General features: G+C 33.6%; 1 protein-coding gene across 1 annotated transcript in view; it reads right to left on the bottom strand.

Moving 5' to 3' along the window:
- LOC106867946 (uncharacterized) overlaps window positions 1–11,288 on the bottom strand; it is a 90,094-nt gene that overhangs the window by 12,670 nt on the left and 66,136 nt on the right. The window contains exon 2 of the mRNA XM_052974697.2: window positions 11,051–11,116. Within this exon, the coding sequence (XP_052830657.2) occupies window positions 11,051–11,109 (59 nt within the window). The 5' untranslated portion in view covers window positions 11,110–11,116. The remainder of the gene's footprint in view (window positions 1–11,050; window positions 11,117–11,288) is intronic.

The raw sequence follows: 11,288 nt of genomic DNA, 5'->3' as shown, positions 1-11,288 counted from the left end.
GGGTGAGGAGAGGGTATTTGTGGGTTGTCCACATATGTGAGCTTCTCAGTAAACTCGCTCCTAGCCAAAGCATCGTTGTAGTGGGGGGACGGTCCTGTTAAAGATCTCTCTATTGACCGAGAGATTAGATAGTCGTTTACTGATGCCTGAAACCAGGTTTCTAATTACAGCAGGGCGATGGTTTCAACTCTTGTGCACGTATACTATTTCTTCGTTAGGTTTTCTATAGGGATAATACAAGCCCGTGTCCAGGTCTAAGGTTACGTCCAAGAAATCGACCATAGTCAGGTTGGATGGATTCGGATGAAACCTTCAGGGATGTTTAGCTTCGTGACTGACACGAACTGATTAGGTTTTGGGATCGATCTAGTACCGGACAAGGATTCTGGATTATTTTTCCTGTTTTTTTTTTACTTAAATTTTGAGAGCTGTCGGATTCATTTTTAGTATTCTCGTTTGTGAGAGTAGTCGAGTTTATTTCAGATATTCTCATTTAAAAAATCATCTTGATAAAGATATTTTTCGCCCAATCGCAGGCCACCATACGGTAATAACAATCAACTTCTTTTATTCAAGTTCAAAATGGCTGCAGATAGCATCACGCTTGACACTAAGAAATACCAACGAATTTGAATCAAACTGTTTTGATCCATACATGTAACTCCCAATAAGTTTGTTGAATGCTTTTCTTTCGTTTACCCCCTCACTCGTATATACATACATAAATACATACATACATACACACACACACACACACACACACATATATATATATATATATATATATATATATATATATATATATATATATATATACATATATATATATATATATATATATATATATATATATATATATATATATATATAGAGTTATTAATATTTCTAAGTCTCTCTAAAGGAGACTACGGCAGCGGTACTGGAAATTAATAGTTATCGCCAAGCCAACATGGCAGTCCCAAAATTAGGACGAAAGCTGCCGTGAATTAGCTCCAAGAAGCCATCGCCTCTAGCTAGCTATGTGACACACGAAATCTGTGTCCTTTATAACCTTCGAACAGGGGAGGTCAGCAGTGTCCCCCTGCTGGTTTGGCATCTGCAGACTAGACTAGTTTCAGGGTGTTGCCCCTTGTCAATGCAGAGTAGCCAAGCCTTAGCCAGGCGGCGCTGCTGACTATCTGCTCGAAGGTTATTTATCTAATTTCAGTGGAATCTATCCACTGGTTTTCAGAAATAGAGTTATTAATATTTCTAAGTCTCTCTAAGGAGACACACACACACACACACACACTCACACACACACACACACACACACACATATATATATATATATATATATATATATATATATATATATATATATATATATATATATATATATTATTGAAAATCAAGAGGAGAGTGGAGATTTATTCAGATCTAAAACTTTTTATTAAAAAGTTTTCTACACCATGTATAACAATGACCAACATATGTTTCTACTGCAGTAACTACACATTTAAAACCATGATTAAACTGTAATTCGAATAAAGGTAATTATAAGACCAGAATTCAATTCGATTTAAAAAGTAACGCTATCACCTTGAACTGAATACCGACGAAGGAAGCTTGTTACTTCCGCCGTAGCGTTTGTTTGTTTGACCGTGAACAAGATATCTCAAGAACCGTTGAATGGATTCGGATGAAACTTTCAGGGATGTTTGGCCTCGTGACTGGCACGAACTGATTAGATTTTGGGACCGGTCCGATACCGGTCAAGGATTCTGGATTATTTTTCCTGTTTTTTTTACTTAAATTTTGAGAGCAGTCGGATTCATTTTTAGTATTCTCGTTTGTGAGAGCAGCCGAGTTTATTTCAGTTATTTTCATTTTAAAAATCATCTCTGGCTAATCGTTGAGAGGACGTTGGTGTTGTCTTGATGGAGGTTAGCGCTCCTTGACTGCTCATGTTTGAATTATTTCACTTTGAAAACGTTGCAAGTGATGGACCCTTGATGAAATTGCAGCGGCTAGGATGCATAATGGCATACAGAGCAATGTGTAGTTGCTGCAGAAGAATGATATGGTGGTCATTATTATATATATTGTAGAAAACTTTTTAATAAAAAAGTTTTGGATGTGAATAAATATTCACTCTCTTCTTTGTTTTCAGTTAATAATAAGGAACTACCCAACAGGTGGAGCATCAGTATCTATTTAAACTTGAACACTATGTAATTGAACTGCTGTGGATAGCCTGCAACTATACCATTTACTGAGATAATTCGGTTTTTGCCTGGATACTTTATCCCTTTTATATGTTTCATAACTTAATAACAAATAAATTACATACGTGTCTGCATTAATGCAAAGTGCAAAATATCTTTCAAAATAATGCAGAATTTAAGCTACGTCCTCAAGTGAAAGAAAGTCTTTGTTAAATACTGAATTCTTGACGTAACGCTGTAAGAACATAAAGTCAAAATTTAAAAGAATACGGAAGACAATAATAATAAAGTTGATACAAAATAATAAGACGTTTGTCTCGTAAATGTAAAGGAATTTTAGTAATACAATTAAAATGTAACTAGTTGCTTCAATTCTGTATTATGTTGTAAGATGTTTTGCATTTAAATTAATGAAGACAAGTAATTAATTTGTTTATCATTAAGTATAATAATACAAATTATTTACATGCTTTTAAATTACGAAACAATTTGTCATGATATTTGAATTTTTTTATTAAATAAAATTTCATCAAAATATTTCTCTGTCAATTATGACTGTGGCTGTGTGGTAAGGACTGTGGCTGTGTGGTAAGGACTGTGGCTGTGTGGTAAGGACCTTGCTTACTATTCACATGGTTCCAGGTTCAGTCCAACTGAATGGCACCTTGATAAGTGTCTTCTACTATAGCCTTGTGCCGACCAAATCCTTGTGAGTGGATTTGGTGGACGGAAACTGAAAGAAGCACGTCATATATATGTATGTATATATATATATATATATATATATATATATATATATATATATATATATACATACATATGTATATGTTTGTGCGCTTGTGTTTGTCCTCCAACATCACTTGATAACCGATGTTGGTGTGTTTACATCCCCGTAACTTAGCGGTTCGGCAAAACATACGGATAGAATAAGTACTAGGCTAACAAAAAATAAGTGCAGGGGTCGATTTGTTCGACTAAAGGCGGTGCTCCAGCATGGCTACAGTCAAATGACTGAAACAAATGATATATATATATATATATATATATATATATATATATATATGTGTGAATAAAAATAAAAATAAAAATATAAAAATATAAAAAAAGGGTTTTGTATGATCGTGTATAGAAGAATATATTATTTAAAAGAGTCCCAACTCTGTTTTTTAATGTTTTATTTATATTCTTATAAAATTAGTGTGGGATATAGAATATGGAATATATAATATAAATAGTAAAATGAAATGAAGTATTGAATGCCTTATTGGATATATGAAATATTGAGTATTAAATATAGAGAATTAAATATATAAAGGCTAGTATACTTTCATGCCTATTAGCCTATTAGCATTCGTCTGACAGCCTGTCGTGTCCAAGCACCCATCCTTGTTAAAACACTTTCCCGCCACATTGTTATTTGAAATATATGATTCGGTTATGATTTCTGCCTGGAACCATTTATATGCGTTGTACAAAGGGAAAGTTTAGGCAGCTCAGTATATAATTAAAATATACGTGTATGTATTTTCATACGTATTCATGTACATGTACATATACAAGCATATATGGGTGTGCACATATATACATACATACACATTCTCCAGACACATCATCGATAACGTTCAACCTGAGAGCAGTTGGCTTTTGCTTTAATATCGTTAAGAATGGCCTGTCCCTCAACGACAACTTAGAGAAAGTAGAAAAGTATTTTGATATAAAAATGTCCCTAAATTGAATTCAACAGCTGTCTCTGTCGAATCATTTACATGTGGAAATATAGGAGAGTCTAGCGATGGCGGCAGCGGTTTGTTTACGTTATTTTTGATCTCTCTAATGGCAGATTGTGGCTGGTTCTCAGTACATCACGAAAGTTAGCTTTTCCCTTCAAAGAATGATGCTTGTTGCCGAAGCTGCCTTGCCGTAAAATTGTTTAAGTTTGGAAGAGCTTCGTCACAGGATTTTTTTGTTAGCCTCTTCATTAAGCCGACAGAGAGTCATCGCAGGTTTTCTCGTAGTACCGAAATGGATCTTGGCTTAACTGTCTAAATAAACTGAGAAGAGTTCTTATGTCGTCTTGAATAACTTTTGCTGTCATCGGCGTTGTTATCAGTATCAGTTATGATTGTAGTAGCGGGATTGCACGTGCTGTAAGCTATATTTCGTAATCCGGTTTCAATAACGCTACGTTGTTAAATAGATATTTTTCTTCTTTACAAGGGAAATAAAGCAGTTACTGGCTTAGACTGGAGGAATTAGAATAATTATGAAAGAAGACGTCCAAAAAGGTATTTTAAACGGTATACTATGCCTGTGCGTTTGATGATGCTGACTGTGTCATGTGGTATATAGCACAAGGAGCTGGAAGTTACTGACGGGAATCCAAAATGCGTGCACAGGGTTGTGACACCATCAGAACATTAAAAAAAAAAATAATCGATAAAAAAGTTAACCAGAACCATTGCAAATGACTTCAAGGTTTCAGAATGCACCATCAGAAGGGTTGTGCATGAAGACATCTGCTACAAGACATATGTGATGTGGAGATGTCATTTTATGTCGAATGTGACAAAAGAGAATCAATTGATCCGTACAAAATTCCCGCAAAGCAAGTTAAAATGCTTAGATTTTTTTAATCAGGACCAAAAGGTAAACCGAAGGAATAACTGATGGTTCTGCAGAGACCTGAATAAGGTTCCAACCGTCAGTAATTGGGATGGTTCTGAGAGCTCTCAACAATGAGAGAGATGTCAGACCTCGTCAATCTTTTTCACAGGGTGTGAGAGTCAATGGCACTGTCTACAGATGTGTTGGAGAAAGTTGTGAGGCCGTGGATAGACAGAGTACGCAACAGAAGACCGTAGTTTTCCAACATGATTCATAAGACTAGGACAACATAAGCGTGGATGCGTACCAATCTCCATGATCGTGTTCTCCCAGAAACATGGCCTCCTAGCTCACAGAACTCAATCCACTGGACAATTAAATAGTCAAGAGAGGGGTCAGTCAACGTTCCCTTGACATCATACAATGTCTCAAGTCTGCCATAAACAGCACCATGTCCAGTATTGATAAAGATTACCTGATTCAAGTATGTCAATGCTTCCGACCCTGTATTGATACTAAAGTTGGATTCATTAAATAGGTGTAATAAAAGAATTCTCAAGATTATTTGTACCAATTTATTCTCAACTACAGCTTTTCTTCGATGAGCTATGCGTCTTTTTCTAAATTCATACAAATGACCTCAAAACACTGACGCACACTATATGTATGTGTGTGTGTGTCTACACACACACACACACACACACACACACACACACACACACACATACATACATACATATATATATATATATATATATATATATATATATATATATATATATATATATAAATGTTTTTTACGCTTTTTTCTCTTTTTCTTGTTTCAGTCATTTGACTACGGCCATGCTGGAGCACCACCTTTAGTCGTGAAAATCGACCCCAGGACTTATTCTATCGGTCTCTTTTGCCGAACCGCTAGTTTACGGAGACGTAAACACACCAGCATCGGTTGTCAATGTTGTGGGGACAAACACAGACACACAAACACACACAAATACATATATACATATACATATATATATACGACGGGCTTCTTTCAGTTTCCGTCTACCAAATTCACTTACAAGGCCTTGGATGACTCGAAGCTATAGTAGAAGACACTTGCCCACGGTGCCACGCAGTGGGACTGAACCCGGAACCATGTGGTTGGTAAGAAAGCTACTTACCACACAGCCACTGCGCGCCTATGGTATATATGTTTATATAGAAAATTGGTTTTCTTTCTCGGGGGAATTTTTATAAACAAGTCAGTGGTGTCTCTATAGGGACAAGGGCCCTAATTATGCCCACCTCTTTGTATACATTCGTATATATATATATATATATATATATATATATATATATATATATATATATATATATATATATATATATATATATATATATATATATATGCATACATACATACATACATACATACATACACACTCACACACACATACACACATATATATATATAATTTAGAGAAGAACCAACTATTAACAAATTCAACAATGAAAAGTGTCATTCAAAAACATCTAGAAAAACAAATATACTTCAAAAACCCTATCCCAAAAATCAATAAATTGCACAATCAATAAATAGCAAATAACAGTAAAAGATTACGCGCGTTTCGTGGCTACATTTAAAATAAATTCGATTCGATCTAAAAATATTCATAAGAATAATAAAAATGATAATAATAAAATAAATGTACGTATCTAATCTTATAATAAAATATCAAATAAATATAGAATAATAATTGTTTTAGCAATAAATAATCGAAAAATTTAGCAACTATTACTTAAAATAAAAACATGACTTATCTTATCAGGGAATTTCTGTTAAACTAAAATTTCAAACGGAATACTAAGAACTTTGCGGTTATAAGAAAAATATGGCGTAAATATAACAATGATAGAATAAATAGATAGAATATGTATTTAAACTGTTAAAATGACAAAATGTATTTTAGCTGTGAGAATAAGAAAAAAATAGCTGTAGTATATCATTTACTGGAAAATTATAAAGCCTAAATAATCTAAAACTCAAATACGTATATACATAAGTTAAGCTAAATTTCTATAATTAATCTATTTATTAATTAATTAATTTATTTATAAAAAAACGTCTTAGTTTAATCTTATTCTAAATATGTAATATACCCAATATAATTTCGTGCTAATATATACATTTAACTACTACAAATTATATCTACAACAATTAGTATCATAAAATAGGGTTTATATATATACACAAATTAGGTAAACTTATTATATAAGTAATTTAACTTATGTCTACATCTAATTTTACGTTCATCTAGGGAATAGATTAATTTTTTTAATTATTAGTTAATAATATCTCCTTAAATTCATTAGTACATAATAAATTACTACCTATTCGATAAAAATTTTGCCTTACAAACTATCTCCCAATTTAAATTGTACTTGATGTTTTTAGATTTTAGTTCCCATATATATTTACTGAGGCCGGCAGAATTAATTTAACTTCTATTCTTAAAGGAATTCATGTGTTGAGCCACCTGTAATTTAATTTTATTAGAAGTCGACCCTATGTAAATAGTATTTAAATTACAACCATTCCTATTATTATCATCAATCAAAGTCACTACACATTTATATACTATATCCTCCAAATTACATTTATTATTAAATTTACATTTAGTTTTATCTTTACATGTACAATTAATTATATTCTGGTCTATATTATTATTATTATTATTGGAATAATTATTAGACTTGTTTTTGTACAACTTATTCAGCTTAAATTTATTAAAAGAAGAAATAACATTACCAACATTATTAGTAGTAGAATTACCAACTCCAAAATTATTACCAGAAAAATGTTATATTTTTTTATTTTTTATCTTTTATTATCTCTAATAAATACTTCAATTATATTTAAAATCTCTTTAATAATGTTTGTTTAACTTGAACTCCATATGTGTGTGTGTGTGTGTGTGTGTGTGTGTGTGTGTGTGTATGTATGTATATATATATATATATATATATATATATATATATATATATATATATACACACATATATACTGTTGTGTCTGAGGAGAGTCATTCTCTCTTAGTGCCTTATAATTTAACACACCCACCGGTAAAATTTCCGCTTCTTTTTTATTTTTCTAAAATTTTCGTTGTGTCCTGTAACTTTTTCAATAGTTTTGACTCTGTTATTCAAATTGCGTTCCTTTTTGTTTGTTTGTGTGCATGTCTGAGTGTGTGTGTATTTTGCAACTATGTACCGTGCTTGTATGTATGGATGTGCATCACCATATGTGTGGACGTGTGTCTCCATATGTGAAGTAAAGTGTGTGTGTATATGTGGTCATGTGTTCCAGTCTTCATTCGTGTATGTGTGCGTGTGTGTGCTTATATCATCTTTGAATTATATCACATGCATACATGCGTACCTGCATACACATACATACATACATACATACATACATACATACATACATACATACATACAGGCAAGCATGGATGCATACATGCGTATATACATACATACATACATACATACATACATACAGGCAAGCATGGATGCATAATGCATATATACATACATACATACGTACATACATACAAGAAATGTCAACCGAATACCTGATGCACAAAAGGGATAGAGATGCAGGAAAAGCAGTAAAATGTGACAACCGATGCAGACTTTGCAAAAAATATCACCCACATCATAAGCAGTTGCCCGAAAATGTTATCACGGTATTATCTACCAATGAGACATGATGTTGTAGCTAGGACACTATATAATGAAATCCGTCGGAAAGATACCCCCGAGGACAGAAATAAGAACCTACAGTATGGTAGAAACCATAGCCACCCATAATAAAAAGAACTAGTGAAATGTCCTAATGAAAACCTCAATAAAATGTAAGCACAACTAACCTGATATATGATTTGGGATTGGGAAGAGGAACTGTGTGCAAAAGAGAACACATACGTTGAACTATTGAGAAACCTGCAGATGCTCTATCCAGATTATAAGTTCAGTTTGATACTTGTAATGAATGGGTTCCAGGAATATGTAACACACTGCGTAATACCAGTCTTGAGAAATTAAGCTTCTTCAAACCAGAAAGGACAAAGCTAATCCGAGACTACAGACTTACATGCATCCCTTGACCAAGTTTGCATACATGAGGCTGATGACATCGTAAGACTTGAAAGGGAGCTCCTTGCGCAATATTCTTTGTCTGATAACCTAGAATACACGCCCAAAGAAGTCGCACAACTCAACCGCGCTGTATTATCATATAAAAGGCCGAGCCTATTTATACAGAAAACTATTCATAGATATGTTAGTAGAAAGCTCCGAGATGAGAGTAACATTGATCATAAAAGAAATCTATCATGGACCAATAGCCGGATTATAGCCTCCCACTTTGAAGGGTATGCGTTTGCAGTCCAGGAACAGGAAGTATCAACCAAGTACCTGATGCACAAAAGGGATAGAGATGCAGGAAAAGCAGTAAAATGTGACAACTGGTGCAGACTTTGTGGAGATAACACTGAAGATATCATCCAATCATAAGCAGTTGTCCGAAAATGTCATCACGGTATTATCTACCGATGAGACATGATGTTGTGGCTAGGACACTCTGTAATGATATACGTCGGAAAGATAGCCCTGAGGACAAAAAAATAAGAACCCACAGTACGGAAGAAGCCATAGCAATTTATAATGTAGAGGAATACCGGTGGAATGTCCCAGTGAAGACCTCAATAAAGCGTAAGCACAACAGACCACCTGATATAATGATTTGGGATAGAGAAGAGAAACTGTGTGCAATTGTAGAAACTAGCTGCCCAGCAGATGTTAGTGAAAAAAATGATCAGTGAATTTGCTGATCGGCAGTTACTCTATCCAGATTATAAGTTCAGGTTGATACCTGTAATTATTGGCGCCCTGATATATGTAACACACTGCCTAAATAACAATCTAGAGAAATTAGGGTTCTCTAAACTAGAAAGGAGAAAGCTGATTAGAAGACTACAGATCCAATCCATCACTGGAACTGTAAAAATCTATAAAACAGAATTTTATCCAGAAGTTTATCATTTAAGTATATATGAACATGTCTAGATATGCAAGCATATGCATGAGAATACATACATAAAACAAAACATACGAATCTGCATGTTTACATACATGCATGCAAAAATAGCCTGTTGATGTTGTTGACATTCCAATGAAGGAACCTTAGATCTAGGTTAGAAACCGGCTCTTTCTCTATTGGCAAGAAATCTTGAAATAAAGCTGAATAAGGACATACATACATAAATACATACATGTGTGTGTATGTGTGTGTGTGCGCGCGCGCGCGCGTGTGTGTGTAACGTTCTGCTCCATTATTGATAGCATCAGCAAAAAGTACTTCATCCAGTGAAAGATAAATACCATTTACTATATACAGGAATTAAATTGGAGCTACTGTTTGTTTCATGCCTCTGAAAATGCAATGGTCGGATAAGCTTGTATAGCGTACCTTGTATTTCTTAGCAACATAGCTGCTTTTCAAAATAAAGTGAGAAAGGACGGGAAAGGAAGAAAGGAAAAAGATAAAAAGAAAATGGGAATGAGAAGAAAGAAAAAAGAAATATGAAAGTAAAGTAACTTGCAGCCCTTTGTCCCGCTAGGATGGTTGGTGTATTTAATTTCATTGGGAAAGGAGAAAGTTTGTGCAACTGCAAGTTTAGTCTAGAGAGGGTGGTGTTTTCCAGTTCAATAATAGAATCTTGTGGATATGCTTACATTTAATGAAAGTTTCAGATCTAGGATTCAGCTGGTCAATAGAATTCGTATATCTAAATAGGATATAAGACCTTGAGGCTAAACAAAGTCTGCTGATCTTTGAGCCATTAACTTATGCGCGAATCTTTCCCTCAAATGGAGCATCATGAAACGGTTCGCACCGTGTGTCAATGGATCAAAGAGTTTATATACAATAATATACACAGATTAATCACCTTATACAAAACCCAATGCGAAATATTAAATACGCTATCAAACAGTGTGTGCACGCTTATAAACAAAATATTTTGATATGAAAAGTGCATATTTATACTCTTGGAATACAGAATTTTAAAGATTTTATGTGGTTTATATTTTTTAATTGTTTTTCAAACAAGATAGTAAAAAACAGTTTCTGCAATTTATATAGAGGCTATAAGGAGAAATACTTTGTGGTATCTTTGGAGAGATATACTTACACAGTGTGTAGCAAAAGTAAAGTCACGAGGGAAATATTTGTGATTTTCCACATCTTCATGGGAGATCTGTGGAAAAGAGCAAAATAAATAAATAAAATAAAATAATTTGATTTTGCTGTGTGTTTAGTTTCATAGATAATTTTAGTGTAATGTGAACAAAACATTGCAAGATCGTTTTTCATTCCATATAGAAACCATTTAACTCTACTGTCATACAATGATTCGGTTTTCTAAGGTT

This window comes from Octopus bimaculoides, chromosome 19 (genome assembly GCF_046866305.1).
Source record: "Octopus bimaculoides isolate indiv1 chromosome 19, ASM4686630v1, whole genome shotgun sequence".
Classification (NCBI taxonomy): Eukaryota; Metazoa; Mollusca; class Cephalopoda; order Octopoda; family Octopodidae; genus Octopus; species Octopus bimaculoides.
The sequence above is the reverse complement of the archived record's forward strand: the minus strand, read 5'-3'. Positions and strand labels throughout refer to the sequence as shown.